Source organism: Podarcis muralis, chromosome 16 (assembly GCF_964188315.1).
Source record: "Podarcis muralis chromosome 16, rPodMur119.hap1.1, whole genome shotgun sequence".
Classification (NCBI taxonomy): domain Eukaryota; kingdom Metazoa; phylum Chordata; class Lepidosauria; order Squamata; family Lacertidae; genus Podarcis; species Podarcis muralis.
In genome coordinates, this window is record NC_135670.1 from 31,483,150 (window position 1) to 31,501,021 (window position 17,872).

A 17,872-nucleotide genomic window follows, 5' to 3' on the forward strand; every position below is an offset into this window, starting at 1 on the left:
AAAAGCTTCAAAAATCACCAAAGTCTTTAAAAACCTCAAAAAAGGCTACCACACCGCGTTCTATGAGTTGCTCCTCGAAGTCAAGTCGCAACTGTATTAACGGTGTTAAGAAAAAGGAAACAAACTTGCAAGACGTTTCCTTCTTGCGAAGCAAGCCCATAGGGAAAATCGTCTTGCGAAGCAGCTCAAAAAACAAAAAACCCTTTCGTCTAGCAAGTTTTTTGTCTTGCGAGGCATTCGTCTTGCGAGGTACCACTGTATTGTGGAAGAGAAATAATGGGAGAGAATTACTGTAGGTCTCTTTTGCCCTTTGGTATAAGATTTAAAGATTCTCTCCAAAACGAGGACAAATGACATACTTTCCAGCTCACATATGCGAGGGGAAAAATTGTGAACATGGGTTAGGGACAGGCAGTCCTCAGCCATCTAAAGCTGCTCAGAGTATTGCTGCCTCTTACCTGCCCTTCCCAACTTCAGAACAGTAGCAACTTTATGTAGGTTTGACACAGCTAATTGCCAACCCAAAACACTGACTGACTGGCTACTGAATCACTCAGGAAATATAGATAGAATTATGTAACCAATGCTTCCAATTTTATTTAAAACTGATTTATTTCTAGTGTTGTTTGTTGGCTTTTGTTATAAACCAAGGAAAAAAGGTGGGGAATAAATGAATGGGTGGGGAATAAATGAATGAATGAGTGAATGAATAGCAATGACAGTTTTTCCATACCTGGCAATTCAGCAACAGGAATATTCTGCCTGTACTGATAAGCAAGCTCTCGGAAGCTGCGGAGGCCACAACAGTAACAGAGAACAGTTTCTCCAGTAATGCGGTAATCTGGTGGGCAGAGGGGAATCAGAGTTGCAGATAGTCAGGGGCCAAAAAAGCCATTTCATGAAATATTCTAAACAGGCAACAACTCGTCAAGAGTACATATGCTTGCTGTAAGTTATTTGAAACGCCTTGGTGAACTGAAAGGTGGTGAAAGGACCACAAAGATGGTGTCAGGCCAACATCTCTGGGAAGGCTATCCCATAACCAGAGTGCCACCACTGAAAAGGCCTTCTCTTCTGGCAGGTTAACCACAGTTACTTCACCTGGTGGAAATAGTTGTGGAGCAGAGTTTCTGAAGAGAATAGGATCAAGGTTGGGTTGGTACAAATGGGGTAGTGTAATTTGCTTCCCTGAAAGCGCACAACGCAGAAGACATGCCTCTGGAAAGCTCAAGTCAGAGAGAAAAGATGGGGCTTACCTGGTAAAATAAAAACTCCTCTTTGAAGAGCTAGGAGACTTTCGTTTAACATATTTTTCCATGTTAAACCCCTGGATGCCAGGTAATCCTCAGATGAGAGAAAAGGGTAGTCAGCAGCATGTAAAAGAGATGCACTAAACAACTTGACCCACCCACCCCATGGAAAGTAGTAAAAATGTATTCTGCAAACTCAGTTTAAGCAGCTGCATTCTCTCAACTGATATACTTTAAAACTGAATATACCTTTAGAATATCCGATTCATAGTTATTGCCATTAAGGACGCCATCTAAACACTTGTCACCAAGATTTATTTCTGTAAGGAAATTAAAAAGAGAGGGGAAATTATCTTTGCTCTGAAATACCCAAGAGGCGTCTTCTCTTTTCTCACCACAAGGATGACCTTCAATGCCTAGAGGTCATGATTTCAAGCTCACAGAACTGGAATATTGGCTTCATTGAAGTCAGAAGTATTAGTTTCCATGTCAAGGGCTGGAAGCTGGATGCATGGGAATCCCCTCCTGCAGAAGGTAACATGCTCAACCAAGGGCTAAAAAGTGTCTGTCAACTGCTACTAGCCACAATGGCTATGGTCTCCCTCCACAACTGGAAGCAGGAAGCCTCTGAATGCCAGTTGCTGGGAGTCACAAGTGGGAGAGTGCTGTTGTGCTCACGTCCTGCTTTCGGGCTTCCCATAGGCATTGGGATGGCCACACTGAGAACAAGATGGACCAGACAGACCATTGGCCTGATGCAGCAGGACCATTCTTAGGTTCTCAAAGAGGATGCCACTGGAGTCCACATTAGGGATTGTGCATTGCAGCATAGTCAGACAGAGCTTAGAATGCATGAACAGAAATTGGAACATTACAAATGGAAGCCATCGTGGATCTCATTCATGGTTCTCTACACCCTAAGTCTTGAATCTACCCTGCTCAGGGTCTTCTGGGGAGCACAATTTAGCTTTGTTCAGGGGCCTCGATTTCCCAGAGACTGGAAGCCTCCACCTGCCTGAAGAAGTTGCCAGCTCCAAGAATATTTATTAGTGTACGCTATGGGAATACCTCCTTCCAACCCTCTCACTTGCAGTGCTCTTTCCTACGTGGAGAAAGGCATCACTGTCAATGGTAAGCCACCTCTTCCTGCACAATTTGTCTGAACCAGGAACCTCCACAGGGGGACAGAGGCTTCTCTCTGTAGGGTGAGTTTAGTAAAATATTACAGCCTCAACCAGGACTGTGTTTTAGAATATGCCAAGGCCAACTTGGGTTGTGAGAAAACACTTTATGGTTGATTACATTTACCAAGGTATGTATCAAACAGCTTAAGAGAAATTTCACGTGTTTGCTAATATTGCTGGGAGCCAAATTGTCTCAGCTTCTAATGGTCAGTGCTCCCAAATTCCTCAAGAGTTTTTGAGAAAATTCCGTCAAAAGCAATTTTGCCAACAGCAAAAAAACACACACAAAAAAGACAGTGATCCAACCTACCACAGAATGGTGCCAAGCAACCAAAACATGCCACTCGAGTGCAACCCCAGTACAAGTGACAGAAGGGTTGGAGACAGATGGTGCCTGTGAACAGAGAGAGCAGAGAACATGTTGTGGCACCAGGCATCCAGAATATCAAGTAGTAAAGGACCCCAAATTCCCTATTAGCTATTAATGAACACAGTCCCATTATATCTGTTGCATACAGTGAGTATCTTCACTCTCACTCAGCCAGTCAACCACTACTTTTAGGAAGTTGGGGGTGAGCATACAGGTAGCACCTCCCCAAAGTGACATCACTTCCTGATCAGCCAAGTAGAATAATTGGAAGTGGAAAGAGGGGAGGCAGAGGACCAGAAACAAAGGGAGGAGTAACTCCCTTAAGGGATGGGGAAGTGGTGCTCTGCGGTGCTCTTCCTACAGCGGGAAGAAAAGGCGAAACTGCACTCACCCCACTGGTGAAAAAGGAAGGGCTTACACTCCCTCTTCAGTTCTTCATACTGCACACTCCCCCAGCTCCCTTTACATAAATTTATCCACAAGTAGCAGCCACCCACTATTTGAATCTCAAAGGAATTCATGCACTGCCATGTGAGGAGAAGGAATTGGGTGGTGATATCTATTTAAACATATACACCAGGCATTCCCAACCTTAAGAAGAAGAAGAAGAGGAGTTTGGATTTGATATCCCGCTTTATCACTACCCGAAGGAGTCTCAAAGCGGCTAACAATCTCCTTTCCCTTCCTCCCCCACAACAAACACTCTGTGAGGTGAGTGAGGCTGTGAGACTTCAGAGAAGTGTGACTAGCCCAAGGTCACCCAGCAGCTGCATGTGGAGGAGCAGGGAATCGAACCTGGTTCCCCAGATTACGAGACTACTGCTCTTAACCACTACACCACACTGGCTACAATTCCCATCATCCCTGACCACTGGTCCTGTTAGTTGGGGATCATGGGAGTTGTAGGCCAAAACATCTGGAGGGCCGCAGGTTGGGGATGCCTGATATAGACTGTCCTGTTGCAGAGGTACACATCATCATTAATATTTTTTAAAAAACAGAATACTTCCCAACCCTTAATTCTGCCCTCATGCCAAAACCCTCCAAAAGATAGCAGTTTGGAACAAACAGCAAAAATGCCTAACAGAGAAGGCAACCGACTGCTAGCTCACATTGCTGGGGGGCGATATGCGGATTCTGTTCCCGCTCTGCTCTGCGGTCTGGCATCGGCTGGAAACAGCAAGTGCATATCACGTGGCTTCCTTGAGAAGGACACACATACTCCTGGACAGCTAGGTTGGGAGAAAATGACAGGGAGACACAGAAAGAGTTGGAATAAAAACAGGGCATGGACAATGAGCTTCATAGGATCTCAATGGTCAGGATCAGGACCAGGGGCCACCCAATCCAGGGTAAGTCAGACTTTTAGGGAATCCTTTCTGCATCAACCGACAGCTCTGTGCAACTGGCACGAAAGCCCTGCTTGTTGCAGATTATTTTATTTCTATCTCGCTTAATATTTTAAAAATATCTCTAAGCCGTGTACAAAAAGCTGAAGCAAAAACAGTCAGCTTAAACAAAATATTACAAAAATACAAAGTTAGGGTAATATAAAGTTACTAATATATAATTATCAATTAATATAAATTCATTAGTCCATCTAGCTCAGTACTGTCTATGCTGAGTCCCAGCAGCAACCCAGATTTCAGATAGGGAATCCCTCCCAGTTGGTTCTAGAGATGCTGGGGACTGAACCTGGGACCGAGTCATGGCCCTTCCCTGTAGACTGATCCAGCTGTGTGCTTGAAAAGGTAGACCTATGAAAAATCAATATAACACCCTTGGCAAAGAATGCCAAGATGCTCAAACATGACACTCTGGCTATATACACTTTTCCATGGGGAACAAGTCAACAGGCGATTACATCCTATCTGGCCTGGGGTGAGAGCCCATTGATAGTATTGCCCTATCACAATGGGGTAATAATGGGGAAGGAAGGAAGAGGAAACCTAATGGGGAGTGGGAGCAAAGAACTTGCCAGGCTAGACACAGCACGAAGGCCTCGCGTTGCCACCCACTGACTGCATTCTTTCACCACACTGACCTGTTGGAAAGTTGGCAGAGGTAGATGGTGCATCCCCCAAGGGCTGCCGGGCTTCCGTTTCTCCTTCCTGGCCCGGGGAGGCAATGGCCGTAACGGGTTGCCGGCGGTACCCCGGACACTGTCGGCACACAATGTATGGCTGACTGAAAAGACGGGTGCAGGTAGGTTATTGGGACTCGTGTGAAAGCCAAAGTGAATTCAATCAGATTCAAGAGCCCCCACTGGACTGGGCCAGGAATTCCCACATCTTGTTTGCAACCGTGGCTTCTGAGAAACTCAAGCAGGGCATGAAGACAGCAAAGCTGAACTACAGGATAGCGAAAGATCATAAGAGGCTCAAGTTTAAGAGGGGCATGTACATGACTGTCTAACTGGGATGAAAACATCAGGTAATCCTGGTACTCTTTAATAGGCAGCACACAGGTGAGATGTGGCCGTGTGAGAGAGATTTCTTTCATGGCTTTTGTGGACCCTTTCAAGAGCAGAAGACTGAGTAGCTCCTGCAGCAGCAACAAGCCCAAAGAGAGGAATTTTTTACAGCACTGGCCTCCTTCAAGTGCCATGTTGGGCAGAAGATTCCTGCGTTGCAGAGAGTTGTACTAGATGACCCTTGTAGTCCCTTCCAACTCTACAATTCTATGATATAATGCCCGGGATGAGAAGCCAACATGCCCCTGAACATTCATTATGGGCAACAGTAGTGAGAGAAGAATACTACCTTCATGTCCTTCTTGTGAGCTTCCCCAAAACCAGCAGGCCAACGATGCAATTCTTACCTTAGTACAGTCCAACCATGCTACAATTAAAAAAACTTGTGTGTGCGCGTGCACACACACAGTTTCCTCCGTCAAGGCAAACAATAGATATCACAATTCAAGGGCAAATTCTAGGCAAGCAAAGACACTGAAGGAGTCACCATGGCCTGAGAAGCGTCTCAAAGGCCAGATTCAAAATGTCGTCCTGGTAGCAAGGCTGCAAGTCCCACAAAATCAATCCTATTGCCACAACCATGCTCACCTAATATCAGAGGATTCGCTATCTACGTCAGACAGCTCCAGCAGATCTTCAGAACTTCCTTCTTCATCCGAAAAGGACCTCCGCACCTTTGGCTGAAGCATGTCTTGAGTGATTTTGTTCCGGGCATCCATGCTTCGCACATCTTCTTCATTGCGACACTTATCTACAAACAGAGGAAAGTCGACTAGCCTTTTGACCAGGAGCTGGTCCTAAGCTACACAGGCTCCCATTCAAAAATGCATCCATGATCATTTCAGAGTCACAGAACTTTCAAGGAATCCAGGAAGTCCTCTAAGCTGGCTCTTAAAGTGGCTTTCAGTTCAAATGCACAGAAGAAGAAGAGTTTGGATTTGATATCACGCTTTATCACTACCCGAATGAGTCTCAAAGTGGCTAACAATCTCCTTTCCCTTCCTCTCCCACAACAAACATTCTGTGAGCTGAGTGAGGCTGAGAGACTTCAGAGAAGTGCGACCAGCCCAAGGTCACCCAGCAGCTGCATTTGGAGGAGCGGGGACGCGAACCCGGTTCCCCAGATTACGAGACTACCACTCTTAACCACTACACCACCTGCCCCTTACATAGGAACAGAGGCACAGGCATGTGCAAGCCCTGTTCAGTCATTTGGTATGGGCGGGTACTGAATGCATGGAAGGGGTTTCGGAGAACGCGCCTGGCTGGCCCTGCATTCCAGCTTTTGATTCACATTCCACCACCAATCCACACACCCATCTAGCCAATGCACAAATTTCAACAGGCTCACCCATGTGTGCCTGTGCACTTGGGAAGGGCTCATGGAGATGCAATGTCTAGTGAAGGGAGCCCTATTTGAATACATCCACATGCGCACAGATTGATGCCAATTGTATTGGCTGAGGGGTATGGTTTGCATGCACGTCAGTGTCTGGGGGTGGGGCTAGCCAAATGTGTTCTCGGAAGCCCCTTGATGTGTTTGGTACCCTCAGCTACCAAATGACTGAATAAATTCACTGTGTGCAGGTGGAGTCGACTCACTATTTCTGAATGAATGCAGCTCATCTTGTTAGCCTGCACTTGATTGCAGCACTACAGTGTTTGCCTCCACCTCCAACTGTGGTCTCTGGTGTGACCAATTTTTAGATTGCGAGCTCCTTTGGGCAGGGACTTGTCCCCCCACCCCTCTCTCTAAAGAGCCACATAAATCTATCATCAGCATCAACAACAAATATCTGCGGACAGTTTTCCACTTGCCTGGGTGCTGGATGAGGTAAGCTTCCACCAAATTGTTCAAAATATGGTTTTTACAGATACGTTCCACCGGACAGCGGCAAGTTGGACAGAGAGAGGAGCGTTCCATCCATCCTGAGTAACACGCGGCACAGAAAGTGTGCATGCAGGGCTGCAAGCTGGAGAGAACAGGGGAAACCTTGATATGGAGAGGAGGAGGAGGAGGATGTGCCTACAATCAAATGTGATATTTCTCATTCTATGCAAACCATGGTTTGTAGGGCTTAGGAACAAGCCTCTTACTTTGTAACCCTGCTCCAGAGTTCCCTCAAGTCATCAAACTGTGGTTTGACCAAACTAGAAAATGATTCATTAAGCTGGTAATGTGCAGGCAGGAGGAAAGGGGAAGAGTAAGTGTGCAAATGCAAGGCTTCTTCCCAGCACACCAAACCGTTGTCTGCAGGATCAGAAATGCCGCACCTCAGGCTCTGTTTATACTCCTGCTGACTGTGTGTTCACTGATTTCGCAGTGCTGCATTTTAAATCTGTGTTCGCATGACCTTCTTCAAAATGCATAACATTACCCCATGGCTTTTATCCACATAATCAAGTGGCAGCAAAGGTTCTGGGCTTTTATGTCGGCTCCAAATGCGTTTGAACACTTATGGAAAAGGAATCAGTTCAACTATCCTGAAATCAGCGACAGCTTTGGCCACATCCACACCACACATTTAAAGCACCCCGTGCCACTTTAACAGCCACGGTTTCCCTCAAAGAATCCTGGGAATTGTAGTTTGTCAAAGCTGCTGCCTTCACAGAGCACCTGTAACAAACCTCAGTTCCAAGAATTCCCCGTGACTAATAAGACATAAGACTGCTTTAAATGTATGACGTGCATGGGTTAGAGGAGCTGGATCCTACTCAGTCTTGCCTCTCTGCGCTCTGCTGCTGGAGGCGTCTCTCTCCCCATCCTCAACCTTCTGTTTGGTGCTGAAACAGACAGCTCTGCTGCATTGCTCTCAGGGCAGCAGAACCATGGAATATGGTTGGCTGAGCGGGTACAGTGGCTCGGAATGCTCATTGGCTTGCAGAACTGATGCAACAAGGGATGGATGTGGGGAAGGTGTTCTGAAGGAGCCAAGAGGGGCTGCACTTTCAGGGGCAGGAGAGCAGGAAGAGAAGAGAGGAGAGCTAGGGAGGCCGCTCAGAAGACTGGGCTGTGAAAGGAAAGGGGATGTGGGGAGAGGAGGAACTCAAGGCAACAACCGGATGTTGGAATCACGGAGTTAAAAGAAGGGAGGAGCCAAGCACAAAGTAGGGGCTGGGGCAAAACAAGAGACAGGGCCCAGAATCAAGAACAAAGGGGTGTGTTATTGGTAGGAAGGAAGCCCAAGGGGACAAACAACTGCTAGATCTAGACCCCCCCAGCAAAGTGAGTTCTGTCCACTGTGAATTCTACAGTCGCCACAGCAATGTGACCTGGCAACCCTAAAGGGGTAACAAGAGCTGAACAGCAACGTTTGTGGGGGGGGGGGATGAATCTCACACGACAAATTGAACCAACCCACCAAATATTGGGCTCCGTGCTCTTAAAGGGTAGGTAACATAGCTGCGGACCATGGTGATTGGAAGCAAGAGAACTCAATCCATCCTGGAGTACACCAAGTTCCATTGCGATTGCCTGTGTGTGCTTCTCAGCGCTCACTCTCCCACCAGCAAACATTTTCTCACTGGGAGAAAAATAGTTTGGGGGGGGGAGCAAGTGTGCGCAGGGGGGAACAGTTCCCCACCATTTCCCCTTCTCACCTGCCCCAATGAGTTTTCAATCCCCCGCCACATGCATACTCTATACAGGAACTCAGCAGTGAACTGATTCAAAGACACTGGCCTACTGTCATTACTTCTGGTCTGGCCCACAGACACCCGCCCCCCCTTACCTGACACAGTCATGCAGCAGCTCTTGGCAGATGATACAGGTGAGTGTTTCTTCCATTTTGTCTGGCTTCACATTTGGTGACTTTGTGTCTTCGGTCCCTGTTTTAATTGCACATACGTTTGGAGGAATCACCTGGAGATACGTGCTGGCGTCGCCACCTGCAAGGGGCGGGAGGGGAACACACATCACAGCGCTGGCACACACAGTGGAACCCAAGACATTGTTGCTCAACAAACAAGACCCTGCCCGAGCCTTCCCTGCCCATTTTGAAGGGCAGGGGATCTTCCCAGGCTAGGCTGGGGAAACAGTGGCACCTTTCAGCTGGGTTGCAGAAGTTACACCAGGAAGGGGTTTCAGGGAAGGGAAGATAAATTGCATGGCAAGTTGTGGGGAAGTAAGGGACAGTAAGGAGTGCCCAAAGTTACTAGGATGGGAAACCAGCCAGATCTTGGACCACAGACCTCTTAAAAAAAGGAAGTCACTGTTATTTATTAACCTGCTTTTATTTTCTTCCTGGCAGGCTCCAGGGCTTCCTCTTCATCCCTGCTTTTCAACTTGGGCATAGCCGACACGGTTTTCTCTTTATCCCCTGAAGAAGTGTCAGAAGTTTCAGTATTTACATTTGGCTGCTTGTGTTTAAGTGACGCTTCTGGACCACATGGTTCTAAGCCAGGCAGGGAAGGTGCAGGAATAAAGGCGTACGATTGCGACCCTGCCCCCAAAAGAAGAAAAAGAAAGAAAGGGAAGTGCAGCACATCAGCAGAAAGCATTGCTGACTGATTGAATGCAAAGCGTTCCTGTACACAAGGCAAGCAATGGCAACTACGGTATTTCTTGTTTGGCCAATATAGAGGAGTAGAACCACCCCCTATTATAAAAGATGTACTTGCTTGGTCTTGGGCAGGGGTTGGCAAGGTTTAACCTGCCTGGGCCAGTCAAGTCCCGTGGAGATCTCTCTGTGGGCTGGACTGCCTGAGCGTGCGCAGACGCGATTTCCGCTGCCACACCGCACCAGTTTAGCGCAGCGGGCGGGGACTCACCAAGTGGGCAGCTCGGTTCGGGGGCAGCTCGTGGGCCAGTTAAACTGCCCCGTGGGCTGCAAGTTGCCAACCCCTGGTCTTGGGGTATACAGAAAACCTGAAAAATGGCACTTCTGGATTTCCACCCCCAATTTTAAAACAGCTTAGGCTTCAGCAGGAAGGCCTATGTGAAATGATCATTAGACACACGGGGCCAAGCGAATTGAGACTTTACCAGATGTTGAAGGATTATCCTGCTCCGTGGATATGGCCTCAGCGAGAGAGGTAGAAGCAGCATTAAAGAGGTTCGACGTGGAAGTGGATGGCTGTGGTTCGTCATAGCTAGCCTGGTTAGCCGACGGTGGCAATGCCGCTGAGGTCCCATCTTCGCTTTGTCTGGTACTTGAGGTATCTTTGGTCATATGGCACATGCTTTTGACAGTGGCTTCTGCAGAGGGGAAGGGAGCAAGGGGGAACGTTCTCTGGTGCTGCCTCAACAGCTCGAGAGGCTTAGAGAAATCTCTGTTAACGGGATTCTGCAGAGCCCGGCAGCTTTAAAAGGGATGCAGCTAATCTTCACTGCTCATTCTCCCCTGCCTCCGCTGGCCTTGAGCTAATCGCTTTTACTTACCTACTGGCTCATTAGCTGGGTCCTGTTTTGGATTCAAGGATTCATAAAGATATGCAACATCTGAAGAGAGAGAACATCAGTAAGGCCAATGGTTCCCAACAGGTAAGAAGATAAGCTGAGCTACCTGGAAAAGGCCAGTGGCCCATCTAGTCCAGCATCCTGTTCTTAAACCAGTTGCCTATGGGAAGCCCTCAAAAAGGACTTGAGTGTAATAGCACTCTTGCCGCTTGCGATTGCCAGCAACTGGCATTCAAAGGCAAACTGTGTCCGGCAGCTAAGGTAGAACATAATCATCATGGGTAGTAGCCACTGAGAGCTTTATCCTCCACAAATTTGTCTAATGCACCATTTAAAGCCATCAAAGTGGGTGGCCATCACTACTTCCTGTGAGAGTTCCCTAGTTTAATTACAGGTTGTATGAAGAAGTGCTTCCTTTTTTCCTGTCCTGAATCTTCCAAGCAAAGATGGGTCTTCCTAAAGACAATTGCCTGGGGAAGTTCAGACGCTTCCCTGACACTCCCTCTTCCATTTCCAAAGTGCACCATTTCTGAGGCAGGAGGCAGTCTGCTACCCCAGTTTCCCTGCTTCCTCCCAACCAGCGCCATTGCAGCAGCTCTGTGCTTCACTTATCCTTAATGCTGGAATCTATCAAAAGCCAGTGTGTTCTAGTGGTGAGAGCACTGGCATAAGAGTGGGCAGGCCCAGGTGCAAATCCCTGCTCAGCCATGAAGCTCACTCCATGACCGTAGGCCATTTTTACACACACACACACACACACACACACTCCCTCATCTACCTCACATGGTTGTGGTGAGGATGGCAAGACAACCCTCATGTTTTTGGCCATGTGGCCCACAGCTTTCCTTAATGGCTAGACTTTTGGCCCGGGACAAAAGAGTACAAATAGATGCATCCCATATAAGCTTCACTTGGAGAAATGCCAAATGTATTTTTCATTCATTTCTGCGCACACGCGCACACACTAACCCAGGGGTGAGGAACTCGTGGCCCTCCAGATTATGTTGGACTCCAACTCCCATCAGCCCCAGCCAGCAGGGGCAATGGTCAGGGGTGCCGGGAATTGTAAGCTGGCAACGTCAGAGGGTGGTATCGGCACAGGTTCCCTCTTCTTGCCAGTGATCTCCCACCCACCAGCCCCTGCACCAAAGAAGCCCATTAAAAAAAGAAGCAGCAGCAAAATCCCCTTACTGTTTTCTGGCTCATTTTTCCTGTAAATAACATAGATCACATCTCCAGTCTGTAACGGGTAAGTCTGCTTCTTCACCACCTTCTGTTTGTTAATAACCGTTCCATTAGTGCTATAAAATACAAACAAGGCCTTCTGGTGAGTAACAAGGGATTAGGAGTGGGGTGGGCAAGAGAGAGGAGGTCTACATATGTGGCTAACCAGAAACCTGAAAGGAACTCTGAGGGTCATGTAGTCCAACCCTGCTGCTCATTGCAGGAATCTTGCAACGACAACATCCCAGATGGTCAACCAAGCCTCTGCTTAAATACGTCCAGTGGGGAAGAACCCACCACCTTCTGAGGAATCTCCTTTAAACCAGACGTGGGTGGCGCTGTGGGTTAAACCACAGAGCCTAGGGCTTGCTGATCAGAAGGTTGGCGGTTCGAATCCCCGCAACGGGGTGAGCTCCCGTTGCTCGGTCCCTGCTCCTGCCCACCTAGCAGTTCGAAAGCACGTCAAAGTGCAAGTAGATAAATAGGTACCACTCCGGCGGGAAGGTAAATGGTGTTTCTGTGTGCTGCTCTGGTTCACCAGAAGGGACTTAGTCATGCTGGCCACATGACCCGGAAGCTGTACGCCGACTCCCTCAGCCAATAAAGTGAGATGAGCGCCGCAACCCCAGAGTTGGCCACGACTGGACCTAATGGTCAGGGGTCCCTTTACCTTTACCTTTAGTCACAGCTAGCATTCAGACAGAGGACTGAGCAGGCCCAGAGCTCACCAGGTCACAATCCTCCCCACTATGGCAAGATGTACTTTAAACTACTGCGATTGTTATATCATATACTGGGAAATGATATATAATGAATTGAAAAGGATGTTTAAAATAACGTTTGTAAAAAAAATTATAGGGACAGAACTACCTAAACTGGTCAGAAACTTATTCAAGTATGCTACTACAGCGGCAAGAATGTTACTCGCCCAAAAATGAAAAGAAGCAAAGAAGAATGGATACAAAAACTTATGGAATATGCAGAAATGGCGAAACTTACCGGAAAAATAAGAAATCGAGATAAACTTTTTATAAAAGAATGGAAATGGTTTATTGAATATTTACAAATAAATTGTAAACAGATAAGAACATTGGCAATATTATTGTAATAACCTGCAGTTTCATAAGAATATATATTTAAAGAAGATGAATAAATGAACAAATTAAGTTAATTTGGATATGCAGAAGATATTAAAAATAAATTTAAGGAACCGCAGAAAGAGGGGGAAGGAAGTCAAGTTTTGAAAATGATTGTAAAATTATTGAAATGTATAAACCTGAAAAGCATAAATAAAATTTAAAAAATAAACTACTGTGATTGTTTCTAATTTGGCACCTATAAAGTATAAGTCAGCATATGTAAATCTGCGTCCTCTTTAGTCCTTTTTTTTTTTTAAACAATGTGTCTCCTCTTCTTTAGTTATGCCTAAACTGGCCACCCTAGCTGTAAAGGTAAAGGTAAAGGTAAAGGTAAAGGGACCCTAGCTGTAGTCAACTAATATTATTAACATTTTATTTTTTTACTTGACAGGTCACAATTAACTTTTGGCGGGAATTTTATAACATTCCTATTCACCCAGGTATTTTGATGGTTGAAAGATAACTGTTCCTGGCAGCCTGGACAATTATTAAACTGCAAGAGCGACAGTTTTACACGATTTAGATGTTTTTAATTATTAAATTGCTTTTAAATGTTTTAATCTTAGTTTAAATTGTAATGTTCTATCGCCCAGGCTCTTTGGGGAAGAAGGGTAGGACGTCGTCCTCAGAACAGCAGCAGCTCTTGCACACAGTGATTAATATCAAAGTCTGGATGATAAAGCCTATTTAAGAAACACAAATGGCCATTGCTGCCATCGGGTGGACAAAGCCTGTATTTACAAGACACTGAAGGGAATGTGCTAGAATTGGGTAAGAAGAGCTGCCCCTAAACAGCAAGGGGGAGACAGAGGGAACCTCACGAATAAAATTTCGCCCCCCAACAGCATCCACATGTTATCTTCCTCATCAAAATGCCACCCTGTATTATATCCATCCCCATTTAATATAGATTTATGCAAGAAACCTGACAAATAGAAACTGTAAATACAAATTAAAGTCTGGGGAAAATATAGGACGGCATTTTAATGAGGATAATATAATTACTGAACAAAAAACCCCACCCTTGCTCTGCTCCCTCCTCTTCCAGAGCTTTGATCTCAAAAAAAGCCTCATCCCCCTGGGGTCCCAGAGAGTCTGATACCAAGAACTGGGAAACACCCGAGTTAACACACTTTTTACTCAATGCACAATTTAACAAGATGCAAACTGGATTTTTCACTGGGGTGTGAAGAAGGGCAAGCAACTTTGCAAGACAAGAGAGACCCTGTTCATTTACAGTTGCTGATTAAGGGAAAAGTGGGGGAGGGAGTTGCCAAGTGAGGAAAACAGTTTGCTAGCCTTTCTGATGCAGAAAGCAGGAAACCTTTTCACCAAACTGGGAAACTGCAAAAAGGTGCATTGCTTTTGCATAAGGCTCCCAATGCTACTTTTATGGGCCTTCTAAAAGAAATTGTATCCCCTTCCCTCAAACATAAGAGACTCCCATTTCATGTGCAAAATAATCCGAGCACTTTTTTTTTTTTACAGAAAGCATTTAGCGAACTGTTGACTTTCTGCAGTAAAAATGCAAATTAAAGCTGCTTCCTAAACAGAGAATTGGGGGTGAGGGAAGATGGAAGAGAAATATAGAACAGGTATCTCAGCTAAATTTGGAAACATTTCTCTTGCTTATTTTTTTTAACATTACAGCTTGATCCTATGCATGTTTGTTCAGAGATAAACGCCAGCTCCTTTAATGAAACTTCCTCCCAAGCAAACGTGTATGGGATAGTAGCTTTAATTAGGCTGCTCGACCCTGTTTTAGTAGTGCTGGAAAGCTAATCATTTAGCAACAAACAGAAAGGCATGGCCAATGGTCAGAGCTGTGGTCAAACAACATTGGGAGGGTCACAGGTTTCCCACCCTTGTTCTAAAGGGTACTGATGGATCATTAAGATGGAAAGACAAGTGTAGGGGCTGTGTACCAGATCTGGGCAAAGCCTGGATCCCATGCCCATTCATGTAAATCTGGGCTTCAGCTGGATCGAGATCCGAGTGATTACACATGTGACTGTGACTATTCCATGCCCAATTCTTCTGGGCCACCCTACCTGTAAGTGTTCCAATTACTAATGCTCTCCCATCAAATCTTTTATTGTCCTGCCAGCAAAACAGATTGTACTTTGGCTGTAATAATGTTGGCAGCTTGCTAGCTACAAAAGCCTGTGAGACCTCTTACTCTCTTATGGCCTGTTTTCATTTTTGCAAGATGATGTCGAAACAGTTGAACAGATTACTTCAAAGAGAGGCGATGTCACAAGTCGTGCACACAGGAAAGTGTATGCAACCAGAGAGACACACACACCCACACACAAAAAATCAACATCAGGGCAGTTATGGAAATCCCTTCTATTGGAACAGAACACTAGAAATAGTTAAAAGCTCTGACATCGCAAAAGGGGCGGGAATTAATACCACAGGGTCTCAAGCTTGAGGCAACCTAAGGAGCAATCGAGTCATCTACCATCCAAGGAACCTTGGGAAATGCAACCTCAGTTAACCATTTTAAGGATTTGTTGATGGAATAATCACTAACCTCACAAAATTAGAGTTTCCAGGGGGAAAGCAGATAAAAAAAATAAAATCTGGTTTTAAGTGTGTGCAAGCTGGACAGGTCCCAAGAGAGAAGCGGGATGCAGAAAATATCAACATATTGCCTTGTAGTCAAATAAGGACAGCCAGGACACTCCCGTGTGAACACTTAACCAGAACATTTTACTCAACAGAACCAGGCAGGGAAAGCAGAAAGGGTTCAGGCGAAACTGACCTGGTATCCTCCAGTGATACTTGACCAGATTCTTCATCCACCCTTATTTTACAGTGATCTCCAGACACCAGTTTGTTGCCAGGAAAGGACAGGTCGCAACCTTTGTGACAAAAAGGATAGTGTCTTTAGATTTGCAGATATTCCTGGAAGAATTCGGCCTTACTGAGGCCATCACAATTTCTGCGATGCTCACACACACGGTATGAGAAGGCTGACCATCCCCTTTTATCGGGACAACTTTGTGCTCCTCAGGGATATACGGTTTCTGCATATGAAATTTCTATTTTGCTATCACGGACACTAATAATTTGATAGCCCACCCTCCACAAATCTGTGACATCCGTTTTCAAAACCAGGACAAGTTTTTCATGTATCACCAGAATTCCAGGATAGCCAATCACAGCTTTCTCCAGCCACATACCCTCCATCCTATGGCTTATTGGCAATGCTGGATGGGCTGACGGGAACTGTAGTCTAACTACATCCCATCCCCCATCCCATCACCCCATTCCCCCCCCCCCAAAAAAAACCTTCAGCCCTACATATCTAAGTCTGTCATCATAAGAGTACTTACCATGAAATAATTTCCAGAAGGATAGCAGTGTGTAAGGCTGTTGCAGCAAAAACAATGAAAAGTCTTCTGGCATGTTAAAGGCTAGCAAATTTATTATGGCATGAGCTAGTCCATGAAAGTGAAGCAGCACAGGTGAGGTTCCCACTTCCTGAACATAGCAGGCCACTGGAGATTATTGAGAGGGGAGAGTCAAGGCATGGAGTGCTCAGTGCTGTGTGGCAAAGCCAATCCAGTGCTTCTGCTGCAATGCACAGTGCCATGCTTTTCCGTCTCAGTAAGTGCCAGCTTACCATTTTATTGAGAAGCCAGGAGAGCAACGGAGTCCCACCCATGCCACCTCACTGGTCACTGCTGAGCTCATTCTATAATAAATGTTTCAGGCTCTAAGGTACCACAACACTCTTTTGACCATGAGGTAAGTCCCACTACATGTCTGAGGACTTATGCCAAGCAAATATGTGATCAATCAGGCTCTGAAAGGTGGCAATCTTCCCATCAAAGAACATACATCATGCAAAGGTCACATGCACACCACACATTTAAAGCACATGGCTTCCCCCAAAGAATCCCAAGAACTGTAGTTTTATTAAGGGTGCTGGGAAGTTAAGTAGCTATGGTGGGGTAAAATACAATTTCCACACTACAATTCAATTTTTGGGGGGGGGAGGGAGCCATGTGCTTTAACGTACACGTTATTTGGATGCGTTCACAAGTTAACACTCTAGATTTTATGTTTAATACATGATCATAGTTTCTATATTTGTATTCATGGTTTCATGTATTTGCATTTGTTTCTTCTCTAACATATATTGAAAGCAGCTTATAAAAAAAGGAAACATTTCCTAAACATTTCCTAACAGCATCTTACAGAGAAAGACTTTATTAATTATATCAATGAAAGAGCACATGTGGAAAGATTAAGTCAGAACTTGTATCCACATCAACAATTTTGACAGTTCATATAATGATTTACTATTCTCTCATACAAGCTGGAGGGTTTAGTACAACATGTGCCTAACAACTACTTAGGCTGCAATTCTTTACGCAATTACCTGGGATTATGTCTAATGGGGCCTACTTCTGAAGCAACGTGTATCAGATTGCATGGTAAGCATCTTTCAACTTTTTATATAAAAAAATTGAAACGAAAACAATGTTCTGAAATGTAGGTGTCTTGCAAAAGCAATCAAATATTGCAGCTGTGAATCAAAGAAAAATTGAGTATTATGTCAACTTAGAAAAAATGTATTACCCATGTTCCTTGACTCATAAATTAGTATTCTTGAGATAGTAAAACATGGAGTCCTAGCGTATTTTCAAAAACATAAAAAGCAAAACAGCTTAGTGTACAAAACAGGAAGCAAGATAAAAACAGGCCCTTCAAAGTAAAGCTGTAAGTCTGTTGATTGTTGATTATTAACAAGAAACTAAGAAAGCCTTCTCAGCTCACCCTAAGAGAATACCAACACAGAGACACAAAAATCCTCAGCTGT

General features: G+C 45.4%; 1 protein-coding gene across 4 annotated transcripts in view; it reads right to left on the bottom strand.

The window, feature by feature from the left end:
* CHFR (checkpoint with forkhead and ring finger domains) overlaps nt 1–17,872 on the bottom strand; it is a 51,565-nt gene that overhangs the window by 6,064 nt on the left and 27,629 nt on the right. For 3 of the 4 annotated variants that reach the window (XM_077920593.1, XM_028709509.2, XM_028709510.2), the window contains 14 exons: nt 15,806–15,905; nt 11,867–11,976; nt 10,658–10,717; nt 10,262–10,474; nt 9,504–9,719; nt 9,009–9,165; nt 7,096–7,250; nt 5,866–6,028; nt 4,849–4,991; nt 3,917–4,036; nt 2,745–2,828; nt 1,500–1,570; nt 1,257–1,344; nt 734–841 (listed from right to left, as the gene is read on the bottom strand). In XM_077920593.1, coding sequence (XP_077776719.1) covers nt 734–841; nt 1,257–1,344; nt 1,500–1,570; nt 2,745–2,828; nt 3,917–4,036; nt 4,849–4,991; nt 5,866–6,028; nt 7,096–7,250; nt 9,009–9,165; nt 9,504–9,719; nt 10,262–10,474; nt 10,658–10,717; nt 11,867–11,976; nt 15,806–15,905 — 1,788 coding nt within the window. The remainder of the gene's footprint in view (nt 1–733; nt 842–1,256; nt 1,345–1,499; nt 1,571–2,744; nt 2,829–3,916; nt 4,037–4,848; nt 4,992–5,865; nt 6,029–7,095; nt 7,251–9,008; nt 9,166–9,503; nt 9,720–10,261; nt 10,475–10,657; nt 10,718–11,866; nt 11,977–15,805; nt 15,906–17,872) is intronic. The other variant, XM_028709511.2, reaches the window with a different exon arrangement.